This window comes from Megascapheus bottae, chromosome X (assembly GCF_031878675.1).
Source record: "Megascapheus bottae isolate mThoBot1 chromosome X, mThoBot2.hap1, whole genome shotgun sequence".
In the NCBI taxonomy this organism is placed as follows: domain Eukaryota; kingdom Metazoa; phylum Chordata; class Mammalia; order Rodentia; family Geomyidae; genus Megascapheus; species Megascapheus bottae.
Window position 1 is genome coordinate 83,268,297 of NC_143547.1, and position 18,621 is coordinate 83,286,917.

General features: G+C 37.8%; 1 protein-coding gene across 4 annotated transcripts in view; it reads left to right on the top strand.

Moving 5' to 3' along the window:
- Positions 1–17,581, top strand: part of Gria3 (glutamate ionotropic receptor AMPA type subunit 3) — a 303,860-nt gene extending 286,279 nt beyond the window's left edge. For 2 of the 4 annotated variants that reach the window (XM_090326467.1, XM_090326466.1), the window contains 3 exons: positions 9,003–9,117; positions 11,737–11,983; positions 16,960–17,581. In XM_090326467.1, the coding sequence (XP_090182593.1) occupies positions 9,003–9,117; positions 11,737–11,982 (361 nt within the window). In that variant the 3' untranslated portion in view covers position 11,983; positions 16,960–17,581. Of the gene's footprint in view, positions 1–9,002; positions 9,118–11,736; positions 11,984–16,959 lie in introns of those variants that run through there. The other 2 variants (XM_090326468.1, XM_090326469.1) reach the window with 2 other exon arrangements.
- Positions 17,582–18,621: the final 1,040 nt, after the last annotated feature.

The following is an 18,621-nucleotide window of genomic DNA, read 5'->3' on the forward strand; positions in this document are numbered from 1 at the left end:
ATCCATTCTCTTGTGACGTTTTAGAGAGCGGTATAGCATTTGGCCCTTGGCACATGAGGTTGATACTCATTGGTCAGAAGTGGCAAAAATGTAGTCCAAATACTGGACTCATCATTTTGCTTAATTTTATCTGGCACTGAAGCAAATATGTCTCAAAACCTAGACTTAATGCAATAGCATACTCTGCTCTTAAACACAGTCACATATATACACATATATATGCTATACGCATACGTATATATGCATACATATACACACTCTACATATATGTGTATGTATACACACAGAGACACACAAACAACATACGACAGCTAGTATGTCCTATCTAGCATCACTGCTTGAAGTGTAGGTGTAATGTGTGAATGACAGAATGTATGCCAAAAGAGGGTGCTATACACCACAGCCATTACAACCAATAGCCTACTTGGAGAATGGATTATAGATACAATTTGTTACAGTCTACAGTTGAATATAAGTTATGATTGGTTGTTTGTTCATGATTTAATGCTAAGGAATGTCCATTAGAAAACAAAAAAAGATGATGGTGCTATCATCAGATTAAACACAGATGTATATTTTCCTAGAATAAAGGGAAGAAGCTAGATGTCTTCAAAAATACTCATTACCTCAATTTCTAATAAACTCAAGTAATACAGACATAGAACACTAGAGACTGAAAGCTGTGGTCTAAGATTTCTCAGAAACTCTCATCATTTCTGGTTGGACTTCTGTTAGTGCTATTGAAATGAATTTTTAAACCCATATTTACACATAGTAAAACTACCATATTTGATCATTTGAATTTTTAATAGGTGTTAAAAGTAGTTTTTCTTCTTCTGAGTCAATTTACTTTATTGTTATTATAAAGGTGCTTTACAGAGAGACTATAATTACATGAGCCAAATAATAAGTACATTTCTTTTCATATAGTGTCTCCTGTTCCCTTACTCTCTCCCAGGAAAATAGAATTTTCAAATAATTCATACCAATTACATTCTTGGGAAAATATCTATGTCCACATTTTAACCCAAATTGACATTTTTCAGCATAGTGACTTCCCTTACCACATTTTCTGTGTTAAGGACAAACTGAATAACAAATCATCCCAGAAAAAAAAATAAGCTAAATGAAATAATTCAAAACGAGCAATGAATTTCAGTTTCTACTCTAGAAGCAGAAGCTGGACAAAGGTGTAATCTGGCTGAAATCCATCACAGAAATTAAGAAGCTGTGGTGTATTACTTCAAATTTAAAAGCTGATCATATGGAAATGACACTGACTTTACCCACATAGACCTAAGTTGCTTGTGGAGCTGCTATGTTAGCACAACCTCCCATCAGAAGGTTTCAGGCAGTATCATTGTTAGGCCCTTAGTGAAATGACTCATAATTGTCAACTCCTAATATTATATGTATACATTATTTAATTTGTTCTTTGCACTTACATTAAATTCAGGTCCCATTAGTAAGGTGTTAAATAGGTTTAAGCCACATTTGTGAACTATACGCTTATAATACTCTTGCAGAGATGGTTCTAACAGACAACCATTGCAAATTCTGCAAATCATTGTACCCACCCTTGTGGAATGAGAATCATTTGAGTGACTAGTGTCCAGTAACACCACTGCCTCTATGTGTGCCTGTTCCCAGGATGTGGAAAAAACTCAGGCTAAGATTGAAATCATTTAAGCCCTCATTCTCCTGCAGTCCTGCGTGTGGAAACTATGTGAAAGGAATGGCATAGTGTGTTTGTTTATCTCAAGACACCAATGTACTCTAGTACATGGCTTCCAACCATTGTTAATAGCAGATAACTCCTTTGACTACCCATATCTCAAGTTACAGAAAATAATGTGAAGCACCACATGGCAAATCCTACCATTTGGCAAAGATTCTGCCCTTGTTCAGTCATTAATTTGCTTCAACTAAATAAAGCAAGACTGACCTTGCAGAGCTATTTGTGCCTGCTTACACATGCCTGTTATATTATGAGCACGGCTCAGGCATCTCCAGAGTAAGGTTGGCACGAATGACTGAGAAAAGTTAACTCATCATCACCATGTGAGTGATTAAGAAAGGAAATGTATGATTATGAAAACCTGCTATACCTTCAGTTTAAAAAGTCAGGAAATGGATGATGACTATTCTCCCTCCATCGGGTTGAGGATACTTCTGAAAAATTCAAGTAAACCCTGGTAACTTGAAGCAAGTGTTTGCAAGTAGGATACAATGAAAGAAGAGCTTCCTGCTTAAGTTGGGACCAATTTTTGTTTATATTTCTTTTACTTCTATTATCCTTCTATCTAACTTACATATTTATACATAATTATCCCTCCCAAGAGCACAGTTGAAGATATTTTGGAATCATCAATTAAATAGGCATTTGGTGTTAAGATGTCACTACTCAGAAAGGAGGGGAATATATTAAGAGCAGACTATATCTCACAGACCCTAAGGTAGATAAGTCATGCTAGATTTATCTGAATTCCTATATTTTTCAGGCTAATAGCCATGGCAGTAGTATAAATTCCTACCTTGACCCTTCCAGGCTCACCAGATTGTTTAGAAGACAAATTAGCAATAGACCCACAAACCAAATTGTCTTCTCTCCTATTGGAATTTAACCTTGTTCCAAGCAACTTTATCTACTATTTTAAGTACTTCCTGAAATCAAAAATTTTAAATAAATTAAGATGTTCTTCCACAATAAATAAAACTCTTACTTTGGTTTTTACATGAACAATTTCTACCTTAATCAAAAAAACAACAATGGCATTCTTATCTTAAAGTTTGCTTCATATGGAAAATTTGCCATCACTGAAACAGCACTGATTCTTTGAAATAGCTGGTTGGTACATTCCAGCCATAGAGCCTAGAATCTAGACAATTACCATCTGGAGAAGAGGTGCCTTAGAATTTGAGCACAGAATTTGTAGCTCAGTTGTTGCCAGACGTAGATGGCAGAGATAAGAAGATATTTGCACCAACTAGTAATGTTCTCTTCAAAAATTAGACCTGGGCTGGGAGTTTGGACTAGTGGTAGAATGCTTGCCTAGCATGTATAAAGACCCAGGTTCAAGTCCTCAGTACCACATATTTAGAAAAAGCCAGAGGTGGTGCTGTTGCTCAAATGGTAGAGTTCTAGCCTTGAGAAAGCCCAATGACAGGGCTCAGGCCCTGAGTTCAAGCCCCAGAACTGGCAAAGAAATATAACTAAACATTTTTACATTACAATATTATTTCTACAATAAAAACTATACAATTGTCAGTCCATCACTAACCCATGCATTTAGAATCCTCATCCTGACATGTTGGCTCAGCTCTCCATATTTAGTCAACAATCACATGAATTTTTTTAATCTTTTTTTATTAAAGAATTTATTAACATTGATTTTTACATCATATTTCAAATGACATGTTTAACAAGTGAGTGTTCAAGAAGGGAATCTATATACAATCACTGGCACTTAGTTTTTAGAACATAATCAAAATTAGGCTAAGGGTTTGTATATCATGGATACATATTAATTTATGAAATAAAACATTATGTCTATAGAGTCATAGGTTTTTTATGTCTATGTAGTTATGTTTATATTTCCAATACCGTGTCCGTAGCATTGGGTATGCAAATATTGAGTCCTCAAGACCAAAGGAACAAAAGGTGCATGGTATCCTTAATCACATGAATTTTTATGATTTCCATGCTATTAAACATAACCTTCTTATGGAAACTTTATATTCTTCCCCTACCCATAAACATATTTAAACAAAATAGAATGAAGAGTTGTAGTGTGTGGTCTTCTCTTCATTCTCATTTCTATGGAAGACTTGTATTTTGACAAAGCATTTTGCTCAAACTTAAACATGTGAATATTCTCACAATAAAATTCAGGTATCGTTAAAATATTTTTGAAAAGGGGACATTCACAGACCCTCTGAAATTCTATCTTAAAGCCCTTTTATTTTCTTCCCTAAGTATAGTGACTCATGTCTTTGTCTTACAAGGGCTCTACTCACCAAAAACTTCTAGGAGGCCCCTTAAAGAAAGAATACTCAAATAATTTCCATGATAGAAATCTGACCTACTTTGTTTAATTCTTTCTGTTCTCTATTGAGGTGAGTACAATAAATATTTCTGACTTATAATTCTCTCCGGTATCAGTAAAGGGCCTGCAGTAATTGCTTGAAACATTACCCTAGAGACATATTGCTTCATCATACTGAAAGGTCCCAGCTGCAAAATATGCCCTTGCTAGGTTGATAGTTATCTGGAGAATGGTGGTCCCTGAAGAAAAAAATCATTATGGATATTGAAGGCTGAAGAACAAAAAAAAGGACTGCTACCCTTTTGTGTGTTTCATTGAAGAAAGCACACTATCGCATTGAATGAATATTAATGTGCCATCTGGCCTACCCCCATAACTTACTACACAAATATGAACAGATTTGTTCAATCCATCCATGCTTCAAAATCTTTATTGATAAAGTAGAAACCATAAATCTTACCTTTGAGGGTGATCACTAAGCATGACCCATAATAAAAAGAATTAATAAGATCACATAAAGATACTAGGTTGAAAATTAAAAGGTATTTCTTGAGAGAAAAGTATCTAAGCAGAGATAAACATAGATGGCCAGGATTCTTGAGAAGCTCACAGATTAGTGAAAGTCATAAAACATGGGCAGAAACAATAAGGCAAGGTAAAAGATGGTGTGGGGGAGAGAAGACATTGGAAGGAGAAGTAAAAGTGGTTTCCTACAAATAGTAACACTTAAAATGACTATCCACCTAATTCCCTTTTTTTCAAAATATCAGTGTGTGAGTGTGTGTGTGTGTGTGAGAGAGAGAGAGAGAGAGAGCGAGAGAGAGAGAGAGAGAGAGAGAGAGAGAGAGAGAGAGAGAGAGAGAGAGAGAGAGAGAGAGAGAAGATTGGCTTTCACTTAACAATGCATCCAATAAGTGACAATGAGAGGAAAAACCTATGTAGATAAAAAAAAGTAGGGTTTTATTTCACTACCACGTTGAGAATTGAATCTATCCCACTACTGTAGAGTTCTGGGAGATTTGGCTTTCGAAGTATTCTTTTCTTGGCAGCTATCCTAACCTTGTTAAATGGTATTATCTGAGATTCCTGATTGCAGCTTAAATGTTTCTTGGCTGTGCTACTACTTGAAATGTTTGTTTTACTCCCTCATTTTTATTTAGAAGTTCTCGAATGCACATTGGTTCCCTGCCAAATTTCCTAAACTGTAGTTTTCTCCAAAGGTTAACCTTCTAAGAGTATGTCACTTATTGGGGTTCTCTAATGTCCTGGGGTATCTGTGAAGAGATCTGGATGCCCAAAGGCCAGGTTTCTCAACTTCAGCTTATATGGCCTATTCTCTATTAAATAGAATGTTTAACACTCTCTAATCTCTACTCACTGGATGCTTGCAACATTTTCTCACCTAGCTGTGTCAAAACAGAATTCTAAACATTGCTAAATGCTATCTGGAGGATACACAGCCCTCCTCCAGCTGAGAACTATTTCTCTAAGGTAACTTACACTGTAACTGTCGAAGCCATGGCAGTGAAAGCCACTGGATGGCCTAGGAAGAGATAGGACATTTATCAGAAAGATATGAATTGCTCTCAGGCTAAGGCTGAGTTTTAGGCAAGAATGTATGGTGGCAGCTGAGATCATACTCCTGAAACAGGAAAGACTTCCCTCCTCCAAAATCAGTTCTTCTCAAACTTTTTCCCAAAACCCTTTTATACTCTTCAAAATTATTGGAAATCCAAGAAAAATTTTGCTTATGAGTGTTATATCTATGAATATTCACAAAATCAGAAATTAAAGCTGAAGAAAATTAAAAACTGAATTCATTAATTTAAAAGATAAACTTAATATAGTTAGCGTACATATCATATTTCTATGAAAATAATTGCATTTTTTCCAAGAAAAACTGAAAAAAACTGAGAAGAGAGATAGTGTCCTATGCCACTGCTAAGCTGTTTTATATCTAGCTTAATGTAAGAAAATTTGATTTTCATTTGTTTCTTCCTTCAATCTGTGGTTTTACACATCATGTAACTTCCAGGAAATTCTACTGTGCAATGAGAGAGATAATAATGGTCCAAAGTGCAAGTAATATCTTAGAATTGCTCTAAAACTTTTTGACTTCACAGACTGACAAAGGGCGTGCAAGGATCCACCTTGGGTCCCTGAAACACAACTAACATAGCAACATTTTCATCAGTCTATCTCACTTAAAGGCTGGAATATGTCTTTACAAACCAGAATCTCTAGAGGCCCTTTTGTACCAAAAAGAGGAAGCATAGAATGGGGGTGTGGTCCTGATTAGCTCATTTGAAAGCCTCTTCTCCCACATCCTGAGACAACTTCAACATCACTGTTTCACACTGGTGTCTGGCTTAAAGAATAATATTGGGGAAGAAGTACTAGTGGTAACATAACAAATAAGAGAAGAAAGAAAAAGAGGCAGCTACTGGAGAGTCAAGGAGAAGGCAGTGCCAACATTGCTCTCAGAACTACAGATGACTTTCCTCTCCTTTAAAAGAAAGTTAACATTCATCAGAGACTGGTGGCTCATGCTTCTAATCCTAGCTACTCAGGAGGCTGATATCTGGAGATCATGGTTCACAGTCGGACCCAGGCAGAAAAGTCTAGGAGACTCTTATCCCTGATTAACCACCAAAAAAGCTAGAAGTGGAGCTGTGGTTCAAGTAGTAGAAAGTTAAACTTGAACACAAAAGCTCAGGAACAGTATCTAGTTCCAGAATTCAAACTCCAGAATAGGCAAAATTTGTTTTTTAAATCTAACATTTAACTTGCATTTCTAGTACCTTACAGAGACTCCAAATTTTGAATGTCTCTTTGTTGTTTCATATTCCAAGCATTTGAGTAATTTTGGATTTGGGGTGTTGATAGAATTAAATTGTATAAGGCATAAAAAGATCTCAATCACCTTGTGAGATACAGAATGCAGATATTCTGCCTTCAGGCCCTGAAAGTAACCAAGAAAGCTTCATCCTCTCTGCCACATAAACTTTATAGTTTTACAAAGCTCAAGAACTCTGAAATTGCATATTATTTTTAAATGGTGAAACCTAGCTCAGACTATCTCAAGATAACAAAGGCCCTCTATGCTCAGTAGCACAGGAGGGGAAAAAAGGAAATAGACTTTGGAACTTTGCATGATACCAGCCACAAATTTATGACTATGGGGAATCTAGTCAGCAACTGGATGTGTTAATATATACAATAGAGCCAAAGTAACAAGAAATTTTGTGACACATCCATGGTTTGGTTACCTAAATTTGTGTGATCACCTCCTTTAAGGAAGTGATAGACCAATGTTTACTACTATCAACAATTCTATTCACATGAATTAAACAATTTATCATCTCACAATAGAATTACACCACCCTCTCTGAACAATGTATTTTTACTTATTAGAAATTTTTCATTTAAAATTCAATAGGTCCGAGGTAGTACATGTCTGAAATTTTAGCACTGGGGAGGTAGGAGAATAACCTTGAATTGAAGACTAGCTTGAGCTGCATACAACATTCAAAGCCAAGGACCCGGAGTTTGGCCTAGTGGGAGAGTGCTTGCCTAGCATGCACAAAGACCTGAGTTTGGTTCCTCAGTACCACATACATAGAAAAAGCCAGAAGTGGTGCTGTTGCTCAAATGGTAGAGCTCTAGCCTTGAGAATCCCAAAGGACACTTCCCAGGCCCTGAGTTCAGTCCCCAGGATGGGCAAGAAAGAAAAAATATTTAAGACCATATTGAACCACCTAGGGAGATCTTGTTTCAAAAGGTTTTGAGACAAAAACATAAAACAAAAAAATAAAATTCTATAGCTCTAAAAAGAAGAAAGGCAAAGGTTGCCATTCCTACTTTACAGCTAAAGAAAAATCTCTTTAAAAAAAACTTTATCAAAATCTAAGTGTTTAAATGTATTAATGCTTTATGCCAGAAATAAAGATCTATCCATGTTAAAAAAAACTATCCTATGACTAGTAGGGTTTCACACTTTTGCCTATACCCCCAAATACAGTTCTTCTACTTTAACTAGTACAGGACTAAAGAACTGGAACAGTGGCCAACCTCCTGGGAATATATTATTCTCCCAGTTGAGGGAGTCTTATTTTAATAGAACGTCTTACCTATTGCTCTAGAGTGCTACCCAACAGAGGCAAAGTGAAGTTGCCACTTTACATCATGCCATATTAGCATTACATTTTGAAGCCATCTGGCCCACTGGTTGACAAGAAACATGTTAGAGAAGCAGTCAATATCTCATCCCAAAGTGGGAGGTTTATATCACAGCTTAATACTAAGACCAGTTTGTATATAACCATTTAGAATGCATGCTTGTGATGTGAGAATATGTATGTAGTATGACTGATTCTTTCAGAGTTCATTTTTTCTGGCTGGGAAACAAGTGTGTATAATAAGGGACAATGAATCAGAAACTACGTTATTGATGTAGGGTCTATATTCTGTTCAGATTCATTTGTCTCTGTCTACAATACAAAAAAGAAAAGCTGTGCTTCCCTTTCTGGCTCCTCCCCTTCCTTACTCCCCTTCTAACTTTCTTTCTGTCTGGAAGTACAATAAGACACCCGGTTAGATCAAACCAAACACACGTCCATCACAGAGATACTACAAGCTGCCATGGATGTTTGTCACGTGAGGAGAGACCCTCCTCACCACACACAGCCCATCAGAGGAGTGCCTTTTTTTTCTATCCTCATTATTTAACAGTGTGTGCCGATTACTCAAAGCGATATGGGCAGGCCCTGGTAAATATAGTGTTACTGTAGTGTTAACATTTTATAAGGTAATGCTCAGGTTGCCTGCAGTGTCTAAAATTACTCTGTGGCCAGGGCCCCCTGCTTTATCGCTTTCTATAGTTTTAAAAATAGTTTGAAGCTTGAATAACATAAAATAACATAATATAATGTTATTTATGTTATTTCCCACGTGAAGAACGCCTGTAAACCTTGCAGTATTGAAACTCAGTGAACAAGGCATCTTAGACAAGCTGAAAAACAAATGGTGGTACGATAAGGGGGAATGTGGAGCCAAGGACTCCGGGAGTAAGGTCAGTCACTGAAGGTCTTTTTGTACTGATTAGCAATCACATTTTGACCCATTGTTTATTTTCTAACCCCAAATGGCTTTCCCTCCCAACACACACTCCCTGATACAGTGGGACCCCTTTATAACACCAGCACTAAAGAAATCAAGCAAATGGCTGCCTCAGAGGCCTACCATAGGACATCAGTCAAGGACTCCATGGAGCTGTTGTTATTACATAGGAATTGAATCTGGCCTACCGCATATACAAAGCTATAAAATACTGAGCTGTGTTATAAGGAGGTTTTACTGTATTTCACATTTGAAAAGTTCAAAGAAAAAAAATAATAGCCAAAAAAAAGAAAAGATCCACTTGTGACAGTACTTTTTCTTAGCCTCTTACAGTGTCAGAGACTCACTAGTTGTAAATTACCTTTGGTCATTAATACATTATGTCTGTGCCAATGGAAAACAAATCATTGAATAACAGACTGGTCTCTGTAAACAGAATGATTAGCTCCTTCCCAGCTGTCACATTGAATCCAGCGTCTATTTGGATCTCAAATCTTATTAAATTTGTCACACTTCTCGCTTCCAAGGTGTCATTTGAATCTCTGTACAGAATACTTTTCAACTTGAGTCTCATGCTCCTTAAGGGTCTACATTGTCAGGATATCATCACATTGATAAGCATGAAACACTCTTCCCTGCCTCCTTCCTGCCCCCCTTCGCTCCCCTAAGAAAGTTCTTTTTAGTTTCAAGTTTTGCCTTTTCCTTTTCTTGAACTAATATTGTGGTATCAGTTAATCATTTCATGAAATGCCACTCATTTTACCCATGCAGTGAACCATTTTGCTACTGTTTTCTACATCCCACAACAGGGAAGACTCTGTTGGGAAACTTAAAACACGTAGAACTCAAACCTATTGTTGGTACCATTTACATGAGTTATGGTGGAGGAACTTTTCCCCTTTTGGATACCATATATGTATATACATATATATGTGTGTATATGTATATATGAATATGATGATGAAGGGAGGGTTAACAAATCTGGTCCATGTGCTAATGGACTATGGAATATCCTTTAGTTAGCCTCACTAGTCTCCCTTAGGAGATAATCCAATGTCGCATAACTGACAGGAATTCTCTCCACTGACCTATCTGTCATTCATCCTAGAAGATGAATGATTTGCAAGTCTGTTGTGGACTTTAGACATACCCACACCTCCTCCCTAAGAGCAATTTAACTTCAATTGGCCTTTTCATTAAGGCAAAACAAGTACAAGGCTGGCCCCTATGAAAATAAGATCAGAAAGACATGGCCGTATTATCTTTACAGTATTTTCAATATACCAAGACTAGCCGAACCTTAATATTGAAGGTCAGCAATGGCATCATCTGCTCATTGTCTCATTCAAATAAAATGCTCAAAATCTTAATAACTTTGACGTTCCATTCAAATTCACTCAGCAGCAAAATGGTTACATTCCCTCTAAAAAGACTACAAAATGCTATTTTATTTTATTTTTTTCAAAGAAAGACTCCTAGCCCTCGGTGTGTCCTACCAAAAGGTAGGGCTCAAGACACCAACTTTTTTCTTTCCATTGTTTAGCAGTTCAATTTTTTGCTTTCTTTCTTTTTTTTTTTTGGTACAGGCAGATAGCTTAGTCAGATTCGCAGTTTGACCTGAAAGTCACTGACCAACTTCCTCAATTTTTCTCCCTGTGTTAACTAAAAACCTGATATACATATTACTTTTTTTCTACATCCCCTGGAGTCAAGGATAAAAATGAGCTGGATTGTTTTTCAGCCATCAGTCTCCTGGGAAAGCTTCCTGATTTCTGTGAAGCCAATATAGGACTCAATGGGTCCTCCTCACAGTATTCTTTGAACTCTCAGAAAGAGGAAAGTGAGTCAAGTCAACTCTTTGTACTGCATACCCTTGTTACAGCAGCACAAAGACTTGCTGCTGTGATTTTGACTAGGATGAGAACATAGCTACCAGTTCCCAACGAGGGCAATTTTTCAGTCACTGGGGAAAAGAAAAAGAAGTTAACCCTTTAAAAAAATAACTCCCCCTAAAGTAACTTAAAACCCAAGAATATCAGGAACTTCTAATATTCCCACCTGGTATCTTAAAGACTAGTTCTTAGCAAAGTTTATCACAGGGATGAGAAGGGAGAAAGGGATATTGCAGGGCAGAGAGGGGAAAGAGTGCTTCAATTTCCCAAATGAGAAGAATGTTAACATTTGTAGAGATTATGTCACAGCTCAACTCTGGAAAATGGTGTTTAATGAGGCTAGCAGAGAAATAAATTATGCTTGTGTTTGCTCTTTTGTTTCCATGGCCAACTGCTCTCTTATATAGCTGTTGAAAGCCATTTTGTGGTATTAAGCGACAAAAGGCACGAAGAAAAAAACATATTTATATGAGACTCAAAACTGTCAACAGAAGCACAATTTACCATCTTGCTAGCCATTGTAAAACATTAGCCAGTTACCAGAATTGAGCCATTACACCATAATACACCAATATTTAGTTATTTTACAATGTAGAACTATCCTATGTTGTTGCAATATATTATAATGTCCCATTGCCTTTGTTTCCCTAAGAACTAATCATGTTGTTCATTTCTCTTAGGACAAGACCAGCGCACTAAGCCTGAGCAATGTGGCAGGCGTATTCTATATACTTGTCGGAGGTCTGGGGCTGGCCATGATGGTGGCTTTGATAGAATTCTGTTACAAATCACGGGCTGAGTCCAAACGCATGAAACTCACAAAGAACACCCAAAACTTTAAACCTGCTCCTGCCACCAACACTCAGAATTATGCTACATACAGAGAAGGCTACAACGTGTATGGAACAGAAAGTGTTAAGATCTAGGGTACTAATCAGCCTTACATTATTATATGTTAACTTCTCTTTCTTTTCCTTTGTTGCTACTTTGGTTTATTGTTTCAAGCATTGTCTCCTCTTTGCAACCATTCAACTCTGAAAACAATGGTCTATTTTCTTGTTACGGAATCACCCTTTTCTAATAATATAATTGGAATTGAATTACAGTCTGTGAGAGACAGGCATGATGGCACAACCCTGAAATGCCAGCACTCTGGAGGCTGAGGCAGGAGAATCGTGAGTTCAAAACCAGTTTGAGCTAGACAGGAAGACTCTGTCTCAGAAAATAAAACAGCACAAATAACTAAATAATGGTCTGAAATCTCAAAGGAAAGAGATCAGTACTATTCAAAAGAAATACATGTGAGTGAGCCGGAAATGTGGCCTGTTGCACGAAGCCCTGGGTTTGATTCCTTGGTACCGCATACACAGAAAAATCCAGAAGTGGCTCAAGTGGCAGAGCGCTAGCCTTGAGCAAAATGTGTCCAAGGACAGTGCCCAGGCCCTGAGTTCAAGTTCCAGGACTGGCAAAAAATAAATTAGAGCTAGAATAAGGCCCTGCCACCTCAGGTAGCACAGGGAGTTGAAGTTCTCTTCTGTAAGTAGTAGAAGCCTGAAACAAATTTCTTAATCTTTTAGTTTCTTTGTTGTCCCTCCTTTGGAACTGATGCTCAGGTAAGTGTCTCTCAATGGGCAGTCTAGGCTCCCTGCTGCTGGCCAAACACAAATTAATACTTAGGTGACCATGATGGATATCAGACAACTTCAAAGACAAGTTTAAACTAGGGTAATACTTCCACTTTGGAAATCTTTAAAATACATATATACATCCCTCTCATCTTCAAGTACACATGTCATCATTAGCATGCCTAACTTAAGTGGAACAGAATAACTAGCAACTTCATACCCCTTATTTAAGATGGGTGATTTTGACCTCATGAGGAAATGTGTTTCAATATCTCTTAAGGCATCTATGTTCTGATCTTTGTATATTTGACATTACAGATCTAAATTCAGACAAGTTTTAAACTTGTCTTCCAAACGTCTCATTCACCATCACCATAGCAAACCTCATCTTGTTGAATGGAGTTGCTGGTTGTCCTTTCCTCCCACAGACTGCGATCTTTGCCACAGCATCTTCAGTACAGTGAACTAACCTGCTGACAAAATGCTCGCATTGCATTGGTGAATGTTCAAACCATGGATGAATCTGTAATCAGCACTATTTGCATGCAAGCATTTAATGTTCCCTTGTCTTTAGTTTTTAGGTGATAGCAGCCTACTACAACTGGGGACACATTAGTTGTTTTTTCTAAGGAGTAATTTTTTTCACATGATCAGTTTCAACCTAGTCAACTCTCCCAATTTCTTATGTACTGATACCCAACAACCTAATAATACATATTAAATTGTATGTCAGTTGTCCACGTGTTCTCATATCTATTCCCTCATTTGAGATGAGTAAGTAAAACCCAGTCACACCAAATGATTTGCTCAAGACAACACAAGATAGTCATAGTTCCAGGTGTAGAATCAAGTCCTTCTGTCTTCTGTATCTGTACTCTGTATTAAGCCATGCTACTGTCTTTAAACAGCTATGGCCTAGTAGTCTTGAGGAAACTTGAAACCCCAAGGAGATTTTGTTGTATGGAGAGCAGATCTGAAGTTTCTGTCCTATTTAACCATAAAAAGAGTTCTGAGGAACTTTATGATGCCTCCAAATGTTTGTCTGATGTACAAATGTCTTAGGAATTCTGCAAAATATTGACGTTAAGCAAGCCTTTCCTACTTTCCCTAGAAGAATCTTTCTGAAATAGAATTGTAATTGGGCTCAGGGTTCTTATAGCTTCCAGATTCTACTAGCCATTCTGTCTGACACTCTTATGTCCCTTTTCCCCAACTGCCATAATCTCTATTGCTTATTAAAAATCCCACAGAAGTTCTCCAGAAACATCAATATGCATATAATCATGTAGGAATCTTGTAAAAATGTGTCTTCATTCAGTAGATCTACAATAGGTCCTCATGTTCAGCATTTCCCACAAGTCCACGGGTCATAGTGGTGTTGCTGGTCCCAGTAGTTGTAATATTGTAGACCAAATAACCTCAGAAAACACAACTTAAGCAAAGAGAAGGGAGACAAAAAGGAAAAGAAGAAGGAAGGAAATGAAAAGGTAAAGGCAAAGCAAGAGAAACAAAGAGATAGGGTAAGGGAAGAGAAAAGGAGAGTGGGAAGGGAAGAGAAAGGAGGAAGGAAAAATAGTAGGGAAGTAAGGAGGAAGGGATAAAGGAAAGAAAGAAGAAAGGCTGTGACCCTTCTATACATTATCCCAACAATAAAAAAAAAAGAAAAGAAAAAGAAGAGAAAGAGGAAAGAACGATCAGTAATCCTTCAAACAACATTATAGTCCTAAAGCAGTGGTCTCAAACATCAAACATGAAACCTGGGAGGAAAAATCTCAGAAATTAACTTGTCATAACACTGGCAGTTAGACTTTCTTTTGAGTTATCTTGCTTGATCCACTTTTGTGGAGCAAATTCAGGCTAAAATTAAGACCAAAACTTTTCATTTTAATGGACACCAATGACAACAGAATTAAAACTTAGTTATCTAGCCCCTTGCAGCAATCTCTAGGATAATAAGAAAACATGGGAGAGACTCCAGACAAGAAGAGAAAGCCTCAGAAGAAGAGATACCATTCAAAGCTCATATGTGGCAGTCAAAAGATCCAAGGCAGACTGAGCAGGGAACAGAACCTCTCTGTTGTCCTCAGCCAGTTTGGTAACGTGACATTAGAGAAATGTTGGTTACAGAAACATGATGCTCTTCACCCATTCATTTTCAATTTCCCAAGTTCTGAAATATCACCTAGTGACTTTTAATTGGTTACCTAGTTATTAGGCTTCTGTGTCTATGAGTTGGCCTATTTCTGTCAGACTCTATTCAAAGATATAGAGATGGAGAAACACCATGAGATTTTACCTTTATTGCTAATTACCAGAGCCTGCCTTGGGGGTTTATGGTATTAATAATTATTTAGGGCAAATAATCTGCAAGAAATAAAACCTGGTTGATAGGAGGGCATCTTTGTATGATGAGGGAATCATCTGTCATATTCTATGGATGATAGTAAGGTCAGGGTTATTGAACTCATGGGAACTTGTGCCTCAGCCTCAGATCATGGTCAGCACCTACCAGGGTGAAAAGGGCTTCATGACTCCCTGATGCCTCTCTGAGTTATTGACTAGCTGCTGGAAGCATGCCCCGCCCCACCCCACCCCAAACACACCCTCACAGTTGACTGTCAAGTACTGCAGATCCACTTAGCCAATCATAGGTAGACTCTACTAATTGTTTTCAGAAATAATTGCCTCATTGCTGTTCAGAACTATGTCTGGCTTCTTGGCTTCTTCAACAATTGTTTCTGAAATTCCACTCATTTGCAAGACTCCAGGATGTCTAAAAATGGGCAAAAAATATTATTCTTTTTGCTCTAAGACCAATTCTATGCAGTCTCTTAGGAAATCCAGACTTTGTTCATGAAGTCCATTTTCAAAGTGATCACTTTTCCTTCTATAGCCTATGCATAGTCATTATTTCCCTCTAAGAATACTGGGCTTTAAACTTATGACCTTTCACTTGCCGATTGCTCTGCTGGCTCTCTATCTATTGGCCACATCTCCGAGACAGATACACAGAGAAACAGAAATAGAGACATAGAGAGAATATTCATCTTACACTGGGTGGGGACAGAATATTCTGGGCCACCACATTCTGAATGACTGAGGTGCTGGTGTTCTTTCTCCTCAGAGGACTTTCTTTAACCTCTCTGTTAATACTTCTGTTATTACCATAAAACCAGGGCATAGAGGCAGTGAGAGATCAGAGCCATTTGTTAGAGTCCTATAACTAGATAGGGAAATGTCATGGTGAAGAGAGAGAGGAAGACTTTTATAACTCCCTACCACAGATACAAAACTTTTCCAAGCTGGGAAAACATTGGATTGAGGTCCTAGGGTCCCCAAGGAAGACACTGACCACTACCATGTTAGTTTGATTCTGCCTTCCTTACGGCTCTTTGCGTTCAGGTTAAAGTTTAACATTCTTTTTGCAGACAGTTTTATTCCAGGACCAGTGGTAGAGAATGATTATGTCATTCCTTTGGGCTAAATGAAATGTGTTTTCTCAAGAGAAAAATAAATGTTCCATTAGTGTATAGGAAAAGGAATGGAATAAAAGAGAAGGCAAGAAAGTAGTCCTTAAAGTGAATCAATCCCCTGAAGTACTTAATGTATCCAAAAGAGGGCAGTACAAGCAGCAGCTCAATCAGGCCGGAAATGTCAGGACAAAGATCCCATGGATGACACATACCCATTCAGGGGCATTACTGCTCTGGCCTCTTTCTGGAATGCGCTGTCTCTTTAAATTCCTTTGTGCTGTTTTCAGACTTTAAAAACTAAGGATGTAGGTATTAAGAGAAATAAACAGTCATCTTTCTGATAAAAATCGGACCTTTTCTTCTCAGTCTATTTTGATTTTAATTTAGTAAACCATAAAACTCAGTCCCAGGTAAACAGTTCTTTCTCATGAGTTTTGCCAAGAGAAAACACTCTTCAGTGTATTTCTCCCAAATGTCTCTTTTTGTCACTAAAAACTTTCTAGTATACCTACACCTTGAGTGATTAAAGTCTTGACTTAGACTTCATACAATGCTTCCATATTTCTTACTACAATCAATGCCTATAAGTAGAGAATGATTCAAATTCAATCTATTGCATAGCACTTGCATCTAGCTAAAGAATTTAACTCTACCTATTGCCTAAAGCCAGATATAGCTCCACTAATGCAAATTTGAGAAAACAGCCACGGTTTCTTTTATCCGATCTAGATTTAGCTGTAATAAACATGTCAATTCCCATTAGAAAGCCCTTTCAAATGTACATCCCTCCCCCTTACCTTTGCAGATCCCTTTCCCCTGGAGGCATGAGATGAGAGGAAATCACCGAAAACATGGCTGCTTCAAGGATCCTGAGCCAGATTTCACTCTCCTTGGTGTCGGGCATGACACGAATATTGCTGATGGTGCAATGACCTTTCAATAGGAAAAACTGATTTTTTTTTTCCTTCAGTGCCTTATGGAACACTCTGAGACTCGCGACAATGCAAACAAACCATCATTGAAATCTTTTTTGCTTTGCTTGAAAAAAATTAAAATAAAAACCAACAAAAAATGGACATGCAAGATTCCAGTATGCGGAAAAAAAATCTTACTTAAAAAATTTAATTCAACAAAAGCCATTCTTTGATACCACTGCACAGTATACAAATACCATGTTCTTTAATACACACACGCAAATTTCCAAGTCCAATTCAGCAAAATAGGCCCATCTTAGCTAAAATAATGAATTCCTCCTGATTGAAAGAAACAATAATTGTGTCTCCCTGTATTCAGGAAGACAGACTGGCATTTCTTGTAGGATCTGCTGAGCAGATGTTTTTGGGATTTCCTGTTGGTGGTGAAGGTTCTGTGTCCCCCATTTCCTTCAATGTTGCTGAAATGTGTATATCTTTAGAATGTAAAAGCGACAATTCAAATGCTTTGAAAGGGACTGAACAGTGACTTCTCTGTGTTCATAAGATGGTTTTGTGAAAATGATCTGCCGTCTTCTCACATGGTAAAGGGTTTAACAGAGCTTTTTGAAATGGACGCCAGGATGTAGCAAGGCATGGGGCACTATCAGGTATACCTATAGGTGCTTTCCCAAAACGGATCCCGGGGCTTTCTAAGAAGCCTGGAATTTCAGCTCACAGATCTGTTTTACTTGCTTCAGTGTGCATTTAAGTCAATATAGCTGAGTATTTAGCATTGAGGTGAGGGAAATGCTGCCTAGATCCCCAGACATGTTTAGAATCTCTTTCTCAGAAACAACACTGTGTTTAGCTCTGCTTTCTCTGCTAAGTATGCCTTTCAAGTGTACACCACGGAGACAGGACTGCATTGCAAGGCGGGCCAGTGGGTTCAGACCACTCTTCTCAACCTGACTTTACTCTTGCTTGGTCTGTCTTACCAGCTGTTGCCTGTTACCACCCATGGCTCTCCGTCAGACTGCATGTGTCCTTTTCTAGTTTGCAAAGAACTAAGCTGCATTCCCAAACCTATTGCTAACCTGAGGGCCTCAGCATCACTCGCAGGTCCCTTGCTTGGAGCAGTTTCACTACTGACTCTCAGAAGATTGCACCACTGCTCCATGGGCTATCAAGTAACTAATAGCATCATCAGAACAATCAGAGGAAATAGTCTCCGCTCACTAATTACCTCCTATATAACGATGTATGCTTTCTGTAGTTCAGTAGTTTGCTCTCATCAGTAACGTGCATTGGGAAGTTTCCAGACTGTAAAAACTAGAAGCTCGCCTTCGTTTCCCAAGTGTGACCGACCCTTAGACGCTTAGTTGACCTGCTGCATATTTGCTCTTGTCTTCAGAAGAGAACGGAAGAAGTCTTGTTCCAACGAAACATTTCCAGAAAAGTGTAATATAAACTTTCATTCCAAAAATAAAAAATTGTGGTCATAAGCAAATAACTCACCTGTCAGATTTTCAACGGTATTGAACATAAAAGAAAGC